The following is a 14,131-nucleotide window of genomic DNA, read 5'->3' on the forward strand; positions in this document are numbered from 1 at the left end:
GCTCTGGAGCTGATAGCAGTAGCAACGACATGCAGGAGAGGCCCAGGTTTAGACTTATTGCTGTAGCAGTCAAGGTTACTGATAAATTTTGCACGTCCCATAAGTGAGAGAGGTGTATTTGCAAGGAGGAGCAAAGAGAACAGGTGACTAAAATTGACAGAGTATTCCACCCCACACAAATCATACACCCTATAAGAGTGAGAGATCACAAGGGTCTCGTCCTCTTCGACCATGGCCGGCATCTGAAGAGGACCCTGCCTGTCGTGCCTGCTATCCTAGGCCTGGTTCCAGACCCTGCATCTCTGAATCCAGGTCTGGTTAACTGAGAAGTCCAGCCCAGGGCTTCTGGGTGCCTGCCCTGCAGCTGCGAGGGTGAAAAATCATGGACTCCACACAATCCAATATGAATTCAAGCAAAGCCATTTATTACAGAAACAAGCCTCCTTATATACGCAGTTATTTCCTGATCACACATCCACGCTACAAACATGCATTAGCTGATTGGATATTGTCTATGTTCATGAGCTGTCCACGCACCCGAGTCTCACTGCTAATAGTTCTCTTGATGTAGAACTGCCTCACTCGCACAGCAGCTCCTGTTTTCAGCTTTCCGAGGTGGCCTTGAAATTCCTTTGGGCCTGGCTAGTTCAGTAACAAATCTCCATCTAACAGAAACCCATCCACACATTAATTTCAAGAAAATCCCTCAAATCTCCCACATGCAGCCACCGGAGTGACACCGGCTCCATGGTGGGAAACACTGCATTACCCCAGGAAATTCAAGACTGGTTTTGTATATTTTGTATCATTTTCTCTCTTTATTACTTGCATTAGTAAATCATTTTTAACTTTTCCAACTTGCAAATCTCTCTCCATTTTCCTCCTATTATCGTTTTTCTTAGTGGGGAGGCAGGGGGGTTAACAGAGACCATCTGCCACAGTTTATTGTCACCCCGCAGTAAAAGGGAACCATGTCCAAGGAGGGTGACTGGACAATGTCCCCGGGAAACCTCTTTCACGGCCTGACCCACCTTTTCTGAAAACCATTTTCTTCCTACCAGGTACAAACCTCTCATGTCTGAACGTGAGCTCATTGTCTCTAGTCCTCCAGCCACACACAGCCAGTGTTGAGCCTGGATCCGTCTTCTGTGGGACCTCACCACTGCTACTCCAAAGCTGCTCTTCATTCTCACAACGAATATTGTCTTCAGCAAGCCCCGTACCCTCAGCCACTGCTTCCCACACAAGTGCTCCAGCTCCTCACCATCCTGGAACACCTTCTGCTGAACACACTCGGCCAAGGTGTTTCTTGCATCACGTCTTTCTTGCATTACAGCAGTGTTGTAGGTGCTTCCGGGTGCTGAGAAGAGTGGGACAGTCACTACCCTGTATCTCCTATCTGAGGTCCTGGTCACCATGGCCAGGATGCTGATGAGTGTGCTTGGTGCCCAGGAACTGTGCTGGAGTTGCACCTGTGTTGCTGGCGTTACTGCAAAAGCACCTTTCCCTGGCCCTGCTGTTGGGCTGCTGCCTTTCAGGGCATGAGGGATTAATGGGGAAACAGGGCTGGTTCTACCTGGACATGCGTCATCTTGCCCAGCTGTGTTCTACAGCAGTTGAGCAGCTCCTTTCCTCATCTACAAGCCACTCTGAAGCCTTTGCTGCTGCTCACCATGCGGCTTTGGTGAAATTCTGAAAAGTCCTTGGAGACACTCAGCTTGCACCCGCTGCCTCTTCTCCTGCCAGTGCCTCTCCCTGCTCCCTCCCTCCAGAAACATTCCCAGGAAGCTCTGGGCACAGAACAGAAAGGAGCAAGATGAGGACAACATGCACTGCATGTGGGTCTCTGTGGTGTGTAGAACCCAGTCAGCATTAATCACCTACCAACTGTTCCCTTCATCCACTGTCCCAATAGTATGGGGGCAGATTTGGAAGAAAAGGAGAGCAAAATACCTTTGGGTCAAGATAAGGACACTCCTAGAGGGGAACTGAGGAAAAAAAAAATGAAATAACAAGTGATGCAAAAGCAATCATCCACCACTTTGCAGCACCAGTTCGATGCCTGAGCACCTACTGAAGAACAAGTACTTTGAAAAGAATGGCCACAGTCGTTCACGTAAAAATCTTTGTGTTAACAACCACCGCCCAACCATCCCCAAGAAGTCCTTCGCAGAATCACCGTGAGGAACATTTCCCTCAATGGGTATCTTGGGACAATGTCTGCAGGGAAAAGGATGACACAGAGGCTTGGACTGGGATGCAGAAGAACTTGCAGTTATCCCCAGCTTTACACCAGAGTCCACAAACCTCACATTAAATCAACGGTTTTAATTAATAGCAGTAAACATCTCACTTAAGAATGAGCAAGGACCCCAGGGGTATACACAAGAAAACACCCCCACATCGGTTTCTCTGGGAAGAGGGAGCTGAATTTCCTCATCCTCTCCACTAGACAGCTCCCCCAGCACTGTAAGGGCCCCAATGCCAGGACAAAACCCAGATCATTTGGTTCTATTAACATGTTCCCAACATCAGCAAAATCAAGAGATAAGCAGTGCAGTAAGCAAACTGCCTTTGCTGTACAGTGACCTGTAAATTGGTAACTGCTACAGCTAAAACCTGCTCAAATCAAAACTGCTGCTGTCTCAAACCCCACAGGAAGCACCAAAAAGACTGGAGTGAGGTGACCTTGTCTGGTCACCAGACGTCCACCAAGATGCTCTATCGCTTCCACCTCCTTCAGCAAGACATGGAGAATTACAGACATTCCAGAGTTGTAGGCTGAGATACAAGCAGTGTGAGTAAGAAATGCAGAGGCTATGTAGACAAGCAAAGCATAGTAAGAAATATTTATTCCCTGTTTTCTATCAGGAGGTGATTTTCAGCCAATTCCTGCAAAGCAAGGCCAGAGTACATGTAGTGGTTGCTTTGAAAAATGAATGGACAAATATTGAATGACCCCTCCACTTCCTCCTTATTTCTCTTACAGTTCTTGCTCAGCACAGCGTCATATGGTATCTAATGTCCCTTTGGTGACCCTTTCTGAGTCAGCTGTCCTGCAGATGTCCTGCCTGTGTCCCCTCCCAGGCTCTTGCCTAGCACCAGCCTATTGGCCTTTGGGAGTGCGGCCATCATCAGAACCGTGCCAGCTACAACTGCAAAGCACAGCATTATGAACACTGCTGTAGGGAAAGAGAATTCCATCCCAGTCAGAATAAACACAATTGTGCCAAAAGCCACCACACAACCACGCTAAAAACAGCCCTCCCAGTATCATTCTTGAAGACCATTCTTCTCCCTGGGCACCTTGGGAAAGCATCTGCACAGGAAAAGATGACACAGAGACATGAGCTCACGTGCAGAAGAACTTTAATGAGGCAAAAGAGGGAAAGAGGTGGATCGGAGTGGAGATCCTGGAGCAGGAAGCACCGGGGGCAGACAGGAGTCTGTAACTCATGGCTGTGGAAGACATTGAACCAGGTCTCCGTCTGCCTGTCCCAGAGAGGGAGCAGGGCCAGCAGGTCCTCCCTAGGCTGACTTTGTGGGACTCACAGCCCAGGGGAGCACAAGAGAACAAGGACATAAAAAGGAAGAGGAGACACTGGATGACGGGAAAGGCAACATGGGTCGTGCTTTCTGAGAGCCCAGACTAGCCCAACTTTTTGCAAGAGATGCCAGGGTTGCTCAGCCCCTCTGAAACCAACAACCCAATTCTCCCTCCCAAGTCCAGTCCCATCTTGTGTGTCCCTGGGGGCCTTCCCCACGACCATCAACAGCAGCTTTAGCAGGGGAAACACCTCCTCGTGCCACAGATGCCGCTGCCCAAGCCAGAGAGACCAAAGCCCCCGGAGTTGATGGGCACTCCCTGAGAGCTGAGGATGCTGCCAACGGCAGCGGAGGTGGAGGATCCCACGGCGGTGTTCTGCGGGAAGGAAGTGAGGATGGGGCCGGGCAGGGTCACCACCACGGGGGAGGGCTGGATGTAAACATTGGAGTCCTGGCACTGCCTGACACAGGGCTCATTGCAGCTGTTGGCCAGCGGGGTTGGGCCACAGGGCTGGCAGGGCAGGCACGGGTTGTAGCAGGACATGTCTTGTGGCTGGAGCTGCACCTGGGAGAGAGGGCAGGGGGAAGAAGTACAGTGGAGATGAGTGAGGAGCAGCTTGTCACCCCACCATGAGCAAGACAAGGTATGGCCTGCAGACAAGAGCTGGACAATATATGGGGGGCACACACACTTTTCCTTCCCGTCAGGCAGCACCACCATAAGCGATGAAACCCAAGGGGATCCCACCTTGCCCACAGCTCAAGGAGACACCTCAAACAATACACCACCATGTCACACTTTCTGACCAATTCCCTCTCTACACTACAAACATCCTCCAGACCCTGCATGGGACTAAAGGGCAGGAATGCAATGAGAAATCTTAAAGGAGGAGGAGGAGAAGGAGGTGCAGATAGGGCTTCATACTCACCTTGATCCCAAGGAGACGGAGGCAAGAGGAGTGGATGAGAGAGTCAGGAGAAGGACCCGCTTTTATACTGCTCCTGCACCGCCCCAGGATCACAGTCACTGCACGCGGGCAGTAATTTCCCAGCAGACTCACTTCCAAAGCAGAGCATCATATGTAAAGTTTCTATTTTGGTGCCCATCAATGCTGTCATTTCATTTCCTCATTTCTGACATGCCTGCTCTGCCATGCAGGCTTCTTTCATGTGCTGGCTTGAGATGCCTCAGTGGAATGACAGCAAATAGTGTCTTGGCAGAAGTTTGTAACTATATCATAAAACTTTACAAGACTTCAACAACAAAAGTCAAAACAATGTTACCTTTGAGTGTCCAGAATAAAGATAGAAGGAAAGAGAGAGAAAGGGAAAGAGGAAAGATGGAAGAGGAATAGGAAGAGGAATAGGAAGAGGAAGAGAAAGAGATTTGAATATCAGAAGGAAGGGAAGATTTCTCCACTTGTCAGTCTGACAGTCTCTGTATCTGTCTTGGTGGTGAGTGCAGTGAAATTTCATTAATGCCACACAGCATACTGCACAGAGGTGTCTCGAGTTAGGAGTTTTATGCTTCAGTCCATTCACATCCAAGAGAAGATTGGGCGGCTCATCTCCTCCCTCTGCTCGTCCTTCATGCTAAATAAGGAGATTGTTCAAGAAATGCATGGGTGGTCTCAGAAAACAGAACTCCTTTGGGTAGCTGTTCCCAAAGGGCCAGGGGTCAGCATCAGGGAGAGACTTGAAGGGTGGAAGAGAACAGACACACAAACTTCATCGTCCTGGCCAAACAGACTGGGCGGTGCTGAGAAGCTCTCCAGAATTGTCAGTAAAAGGAAGGAACAAAAGCATTGCAGAAATCTCCACTCCACCTGGGACTCATCCCTGGGTCCCAGTGAGGCGCGGAATGACCTTAACACTTGAGGTTATAAGGAAGGTATGTATTTATTTACGAATCCGGACAAACGGGGAATCATTTCATCTAATACATGTGTTCAATTACAGTAGCTGTGAACTTGGTTAAATGCAGTGAAGTGTTACATATTCATGAAAGGTTTAGGAACGCCTGTACATATTCATAACCTGTCCCCAAGAAGGCGGTTCATATTACAAAGAGTTCGGGAGACCATTTCCACAGTCTCCACCTCCGGCTCCTCCTGGTTGCAGCTGAGCAGAGATCGTGAACCCGGGTCCTCTCTCTGTACACGGTCACCTTTGGTCCGGTGTGATGAGTTGGTTGGGACTCAGACTGCTGAGTTGGTTAAAACTGGTGTAGCTCCTGTCCTTGCCCAAGTTTCTGTTATCTAGTTCACCCAAGGATGCATCAAGGATGCACCCAAGAATTATCATTTTTGCAAGTAGTCAGTGAAGTCCTGTTTTTGTACAATAAGTTAGACAGAGCTAAGCAAGGCTGGGCAATAGTGATGTGGGTTAAAGGGTTAGCTCTCTAAGTGTCTTTAGTGTCCTGGGGGAGGGGTAGTTCTCAAGTGTCAGTTCTTTAAGTGTTCATTAGTTAATTGTCTATTCCCTGTATCACCAGGAAAAACATCTCCTGGCATTAGGGTATCAGCAGGCCTCCCCTCCACTGCCCCAAAGCCTTCCTCTTGCTGGAGCACCAACCAGTACCATTGGAGAGGCAAAGAAACCTCCCCAAACTACCCAGAGAGTGAGGCTGTCAGGACCCTGCAGTGCCATGTGCTGGGGATGCTCAGGGACTGGACGGGATCCGAAGGGACCTGGGTAGAAAAACAGCTCTGAGACAACTTCAAAGAGGCGAAGCATTTCCCTGCCCTGCAGACGTGGAGTCAGATGGGACGCATCCCAGCAGGCCAAGGGAGTGTCTTCAGCAGGCAAGCTACCTGGGATAGACTCTCCCTACCCATGCGAGTCACACTCTGGTTTTGGATTGGCCGTGTGTCAGGCTTCTGGTGTGAGTCCAGCCAGGAGTGCATGCTGTCTGCAGGCCTGTATCCCACACAGGGATAAATTCCCCTGAGGCCAGGGCAGCTCCATCCCAGCCCCAGGAAAACCAGCTCTGACGATTGGGCTGGACCCGAGTACACAGCTCCTGGAAGCCCTAATGGCCTTCGGTCTCAGTGTGACCTTCTTGCCGGCACTCCCACAGCTCAAGGGGCTCACAGGGTGGCCAGAGTGTTTGGAAATGTGCCCAAACCATTGTGTCTCTAGCTGGTCAGGTCCAAAGTGTGCAGCCAAAGTGCATTGTGGTGTGAGGAGAGTGGGAGGAATAAGACATTGTCCTGAGCCCCTAAATGCCCCTCATTTGTCAGGAAAAAACCTGCTCCATGGGGCTCTATATAGAGCATATTTTTGGCAGCTACTGATGTTTGCTTGCACAGGAAATCCTTGCGCTTCTCATATGGTACTTGAAATGAATGGCTGTGGCATGGAGCACATGGCAGAAATGCGGAATTGAAATGGGAACGTTGACAGAAACAAAAACACAACCTATGTCATTAATTAGGATATTTTGCTTTGGAAGTGAGTCTGTTGGAAAATTACTGCCCGCGTGCAGTGACTGTGGGCCTGGGGCGGTGCAGGAGCAGTATAAAAGTGGGTCGTGCACCTCACTCTCGCATCCACTCCTCTCGCCACCCTCTTCTTGGAACTGAGGTGAGTCGGACAACCATTCTCCTCCTCTTCCTCCTCCTCCTCTGGGGTTTCTTTTTCCTTTGTCCCATGCAGGGTGTTGAGGCTGCTCGCCATGGGAGCAGACAGGGGACAGAACCTGTGACAAGGAGAGACTGAAGTGTCTCCTGAGCTATGGGCTACGTGGGGATCTCCCTGGTCAATCTTGGCCGGGGCTGGATGAGGGAAAAGCCTGTGGGTCACCTACACAGCCTCCAACTCTCATCTCCAGTTTGTTCCTTGGCTCTCTCATGGTTGGGAGAAAGACTGATACTATGCCATCACTCATGCCCTGCCTCCCCCTGCCCTCTCTCCCAGGTGCAGCTCCAGCCACAAGACATGTCCTGCTACAACCCGTGCCTGCCCTGCCAGCCCTGCGGCCCAACCCCGCTGGCCAACAGCTGCAATGAGCCCTGTGTCCAGCAGTGCCAGGACTCCAGAGTTGTCATCGAGCCCCCAGCTGTGGTGGTGACCCTGCCCGGCCCCATCCTCACTTCCTTCCCGCAGAACACCGCCGTGGGATCCTCCACCTCCGCTGCCGTTGGCAGCATCCTCAGCTCTCAGGGAGTGCCCATCAACTCCGGGGGCTTTGGTCTCTCTGGCTTGGGCAGCGGCATCTGTGGCACGAGGAGGTGTTTCCCCTGCTAAAGCTGCTGGTGATGGCCCCGGGGAAGGAAACCAGGGACCCAAAAGACAGGGCTGGACTGGAGACAAATCATCAGGTTGTTGCTTTGAGGTGGGCTGAGCAACCCCAGCACCCTTTGCAAAAAGACAGGACCAGCCTGGGCTCTCAGAAAGCATGGCCCATGCTGCCTTTCCCCTCTTCCAGTGTCTCCCATTTTTTTGTGTCCTTGCTCTCCTGTGATCCCCTGGGCTGTGAGCCCCACAAAGCCAGCCTAGGGGGGACCTGATGGCCCTGCTCCCTCTGTGGGACAGGCAGGTGGACACCCGGCTGGATGTGCATCACAGCCATGGGTCACATACTCCTGTCTGCCCCCGGTGTTCTGGGTACTGGAGCTGCCCCTCAGAGGCGCCTTATTTTGTTTTCTTTTTGACTCATTAAAGTTCTTCTGCATCCCAGCCCATGTCTTTGTCTCATCCTGCTCAGGACTGGTTATTGGATCAGGTCGTTGGAGAAGGTTGTGCAGTGATTGTCAACTAGTATGGTATTGACTATACTTAGTCATGACTTGGGTGTAGCAAATATGCACGGAAGGAAAATACACCCGTGATTATGCGAGGATTAATTTTACGTGTGCTCATGTGCACGAAAAGTATAAATATACTCGCAATCCTGCGAGAAGTTTTACTCACACCCGTGGCGGCAAGGCAAGCGCAGTCTCCATCCCGGGGAGGGTGGCTCTCGGCGTCGGCATCTTGATCATGCTCCGAGAGACCCACGACAATGGGCGGAGCCTCGACGAGAGTTCCGTTTTTATATTGGCTGATCAGATCTGACTGGGGCAGCTCCTGCACACTGCCTGTCTTCTCGCCTGAGAACCTAAGCTCCTTCGCCTCATTGCTGGACCTGTATCCAGTCGGCCAAGAAGGCACAAAAAGGCTGTCTTGGCATTATAGGATCACAGCATAATCAAGTTGCAAATGACCTTCAGAGATCATTGGTCTCAAGCCATGAGTGCCTGTCCTGGTTTTCTTTAAAACAAGACCAGTTTCTCTTGTAGTGAATTTTCCCTTCAGCTAAGTTCTTCTAAGTAACTGCACTTTTCTCAATTTGGCTGCATGTTTTATGAGACTCTTCGCTCTGGAGCTGATAGCAGTAGCAACGACATGCAGGAGAGGCCCAGGTTTAGAGTTATTGCTATAGCAGTCAAGGTTACTGATAAATATTGCATGTCCCATAAGTGAGAGAGGTGTATTTGCAAGGAGGAGCAAAGAGAACAGGTGACTAAAATTGACAGAGTATTCCACCCCACAGACATCATGCACCCTATAAGAGTGAGACATCACAAGGGTCTCGTCCTCTTCGACCATGGCTGGCATCTGAAGAGGACCCTGCCTGTCGTGCCTGCTATCCTAGGCCTGGTTCCAGACCCTGCATCTCTGAATCCAGGTCCGGTTAACTGAGAAGTCCAGCCCAGGGCTTCTGGGTGCCTGCCCTGCAGCTGCGAGGGTGAAAAATCATGGACTCCACACAATCCAATATGAATTCAAGCAAAGCCATTTATTACAGAAACAACCCTCCTTATATATGCAGTTATTTCCTGATCACGCATCCACGCTACAAGCATGCATTAGCTGATTGGATATTGTCTATGTTCATGAGCTGTCCACGCGCCCGAGTCTCACTGCTAATAGTTCTCTTGATGTAGAACTGCCTCACTCGCACAGCAGCTCCTGTTTTCAGCTTTCCGAGGTGGCCTTGAAATTCCTTTGGGCCTGGCTAGTTCAGTAACAAATCTCCATCTAACAGAAACCCATCCACACATTAATTTCAAGAAAATCCCTCAAATCTCCCACATGCAGCCACCGGAGTGACACCGGCTCCATGGTGGGAAACACTGCATTACCCCAGGAAATTCAAGACTGGTTTTGTATATTTTGTATTATTTTCTCTGTTTATTAGTAGCATTAGTAAAGCATTTTAACTTTTCCAACTTGCAAATCTCTCTCCATTTTCCTCCTATTATCTTTTTTCCCACCCTTGTTGGTTTCAGAGGGGCTGAGCAACCCTGGCATCTCTTGCAAAAGGACAGGGCCAGTCTGGTCTCAGAAAGCGCGACCCATGTTGCCTTTCCCCTCTTCCAGTGTCTCCCCTTCCTCTAGTGTCCTTGTACTCTTGTGCTCCCCTGGGCTGTGAGTCCCACAAAGTCAGCCTAGGGAGGACCTGCTGGCCCTACTCCCTCTGTGGGACAGGCAGACGGAGACCTGGTTCAATATCTTCCACAGCCATGAGTTACAGACTCCTGTCTGCCCCGGGTGCTTCCTGCTCCAGGATCTCCACTCCAATCCACCTCTTTCCCTCTTTTGCCTCATTAAAGTTCTTTTGCACGTGAGCTCATGTCTCTGTGTCATCTTTTCCTCTGCAGATGCTTTCCCCAGGTGCCCAGGGAGAAGAATGGTCTTCAAGAATGATACTGGGAGGGCTGTTTTTAGCGTGGTTGTGTGGTGGCTTTTGGCACAATTGTGTTTATTCTGACTGGGATGGAATTCTCTTTCCCTACAGCAGTGTTCATAATGCTGTGCTTTGCAGTTGTAGCTGGAACGGTTCTGATGATGGCCGCACTCCCAAAGGCCAATAGGCTGGTGCTAGGCAAGAGCCTGTGAGGGGACACAGGCAGGACATCTGCAGGACAGCTGACTCAGAAAGGGTCACCAAAGGGACATTAGATACCATATGACGCTGTGCTGAGCAAGAACTGTAAGAGAAATAAGGAGGAAGTGGAGGGGTCATTCAATATTTGTCCATTCATTTTTCAAAGCAACCGCTACATGTACTCTGGCCTTGCTTTGCAGGAATTGGCTGAAAATCACCTCCTGATAGAAAACAGGGAATAAATCTTTCTTACTATGCTTTGCTTGTCTACGTGGCCTCTGCATTTCTTACTCACACTGCTTGTATCTCAGCCTACAACTCTGGAATGTCTGTAATTCTCCATGTCTTGCTGAAGGAGGTGGAAGCGATAGAGCATCTTGGTGCACGTCTGGTGACCAGACAAGGTCACCTCACTCCAGTCTTTTTGGTGCTTCCTGTGGGGTTTGAGACAGCAGCAGTTTTGATTTGAGCAGGTTTTAGCTGTAGCAGTTACCAATTTACAGGTCACTGTACAGCAAAGGCAGTTTGCTTACTGCACTGCTTATCTCTTGATTTTGCTGATGTTGGGAACATGTTAATAGAACCAAATGATCTGGGTTTTGTCCTGGCATTGGGGCCCTTACAGTGCTGGGGGAGCTGTCTAGTGGAGAGGATGAGGAAATTCAGCTCCCTCTTCCCAGAGAAACCGATGTGGGGGTGTTTTCTTGTGTATACCCCTGGGGTCCTTGCTCATTCTTAAGTGCGATGTTTACTGCTATTAATTAAAACCGTTGATTTAATGTGAGGTTTGTGGACTCTGGTGTAAAGCTGGGGATAACTGCAAGTTCTTCTGCATCCCAGTCCAAGCCTCTGTGTCATCCTTTTCCCTGCAGACATTGTCCCAAGATACCCATTGAGGGAAATGTTCCTCACGGTGATTCTGGGAAGGAGTTCTTGGGGATGGTTGGGCGGTGGTTGTTAACACAAAGATTTTTAAGTGAACGACTGTGGCCATTCTTTTCAAAGTACTTGTTCTTCAGAAGGTGCTCAGGCATTGATCTGGTGCTGCAAAGTGGTGGATGATTGCTTTTGCATCACTTGTTATTTCATTTTTTTTTTTCTTACTTCCCCTCTAGGAGTGTCCTTATCTTGACCCAAAGGTATTTTGCTCTCCTTTTCTTCCAAATCTGCACCCATACTATTGGGACAGTGGATGAAGAGAACAGTTGGTAGGTGATTAATGCTGTTTGAGTTCTAGACACCACAGAGACCAATACACAGCACATGTCATCCTCATCTTGCTCCTTCCCGTTCTGTGCCCAGAGCTTCCTGGGAATGTTTCTGGAGGGAGGGAGCAGGGAGAGGCACTGGCAGGAGAAGAGGCAGCGGGTGCAGGCTGAGTGTCTCCAAGGGCTGTTCAGAATGTCTCTAAAGCAGCGTGGTGAGCAGCAGCAAAGGCTTCAGAGAGGCTTGTAGATGAGGAAAGGAGCTGCTCAACTGCTGTAGGACACAGCTGGGCAAGATGACGCATGTCCAGATAGAGCGAGCCCTGTTTCCCCATGAATCCCTCATGCCCTGAGAGGCAGCAGCCCAACAGCAGGGCCAGGGAAAGGTGCTTTTGCAGTAACGCCAGCAACACAGGTGCAACTCCAGCACAGTTCCTGGTCACTAAACACACTCATGAGCATCCTGGCCATGGTGACCAGGACCTAAGATAGGAGATACAGGGTAGTGATTGTCCCACTCTTCTCAGCACCCGGAAGCACCTACAACACTGCTGTAATGCAAGAAAGACGTGATGCAAGAAACACCTTGGCCAAGTGGAGTGTGTTCAGCAGAAGGTGTTCCAGGATGGTGAGGAGCTGGAGCACTTGTGTGGGAAGCAGTGGCTGAGGGTACGGGGCTTGCTGAAGACAATATTCATTGTGAGAATGAAGAGCAGCTTTGGAGTAGCAGTGGTGAGGTCCCACAGAAGACGGATCCAGGCTCAACACTGGCTGTGTGTGGCTGGAGGACTAGAGACAATGGGCTCACATTCAGACATGAGAGGTTTGTACCTGGTAGGAAGAAAATGGTTTTCAGAAAAGGTGGGTCAGGCCGTGAAAGAGGTTTCCCGGGGACATTGTCCAGTCACCCTCCTTGGACATGGTTCCCGTTTACTGCAGGGCGACAATAAACTGTGGCAGATGGTCTCTGTTAACCCCCCTGCCCTCCCCACTAAGAAAAACAACAAGACGTAAATCAAGAGAACTATTAGCAGTGAGACTCGGGCGCGTGGACAGCTCATGAACATAGACAATATCCAATCAGCTAATGCATGCTTGTAGCGTGGATGCGTGATCAGGAAATAACTGCATATATAAGGAGGGTGGTTTCTGTAATAAATGGCTTCACTTGAATTCATATTGGATTGTGTGGAGTCCATGATTTTTCACCCTCGCAGCTGCAGGGCAGGCACCCAGAAGCCCTGGGCTGGACTTCTCAGTTAACCGGACCTGGATTCAGAGATGCAGGGTCTGGAACCAGGCCTAGGATAGCAGGCACGACAGGCAAGGTCCTCTTCAGATGCCTGCCATGGTCGAAGAGGACGAGACCCTTGTGATGTCTCACTCTTATAGGGTGTATGATGTGTGTGGGGTGGAATACTCTGTCAATTTTAGTCACCTGTTCTCTTTGCTCCTCCTTGCAAATACACCTCTCTCACTTATGGGACATGCAATATTTATCAGTAACCTTGACTGCTATAGCAATAACTCTAAACCTGGGCCTCTCCTGCATGTCGTTGCTACTGCTATCAGCTCCAGAGCGAAGAGTCTCATAAAACATGCAGCCAAATTGAGAAAAGTGCAGTTACTTAGAAGAACTTAGCTGAAGGGAAAATTCACTACAAGAGAAACTGGTCTTGTTTTAAAGAAAAACAGGACAGGCACTCATGGCTTGAGACCAATGATCTCTGAAGGTCATTTGCAACTTGATTATGCTGTGATCCTATAATGCCAAGACAGCCTTTTTGTGCCTTCTTGGCCCACTGGATACAGGGCCAGCAATGAGGAGGAGGAGCTCAGGTTCTCAGGCGAGAAGACAGGCAGTGTGCAGGAGCTGCCCCAGTCAGATCTGATCAGCCAATATAAAAACGGAACTCTCGTCGAGGCTCCGCCCATTGTCGTGGGTCTCTCGGAGCATGATCAAGATGCCGACGCCGAGAGCCCCTCTCCCCGGGATGGAGACTGCGCTTGCCTTGCCGCCACGGGTGTGAGCAAAACTTCTCGCAGGATTGCGAGTATATTTATACTTTTCGTGCACATGAGCACATGTAAAATTAATCCTCGCATAATCACGGGTGTATTTTCCTTCCGTGCATATTTGCACGTGTAACTTTCTGTGCACATTTGCACGCGTACTTTCTGTGCTTAATAGAAGCACGTGTACTTTCCGTGCACATTTGCACGCGTAACGTTCTGTGCTCACGTGTATAAATTATTTCCTCGCACAATCGCGAGTGTATTTTCCTCCAGTGCTTCCACATAAGCACGTGTAGTATTCCGGGCACATTTGCACATGTAAGTAAATTAACCCTTGAGTGTCCAGAATAAACATAGAAGAAAAAAGAGAGAGAAAGGGGAAGAGGAAGAGAGAGAGAGAAAGAGAAGAGAAAGAGAAAGAGAAAGAGAAAGAGAAAGAGAAAGAGAAAGAGAAAGAGAAAAAGATTTTAATATCAGAAGGAAGGGAAGA

The 14,131-nt window shown here is 49.7% G+C and overlaps 1 protein-coding gene across 1 annotated transcript; it reads right to left on the reverse strand.

Annotated features, from left to right (window-relative positions):
• Positions 1-3,781: 3,781 nt before the first annotated feature.
• Positions 3,782-4,090, reverse strand: LOC309449094 (feather keratin 1-like; the record flags this gene model as incomplete). Its single annotated transcript, XM_082071007.1, has 1 exon — positions 3,782-4,090. The coding sequence occupies one exon, from the start codon at positions 4,088-4,090 to the stop codon at positions 3,782-3,784; it is 309 nt and encodes a 102-aa protein (XP_081927133.1).
• Positions 4,091-14,131: the final 10,041 nt, after the last annotated feature.

This window comes from Streptopelia decaocto (genome assembly GCF_964273445.1).
Source record: "Streptopelia decaocto genome assembly, chromosome: 22".
NCBI lineage: Eukaryota > Metazoa > Chordata > Aves > Columbiformes > Columbidae > Streptopelia > Streptopelia decaocto.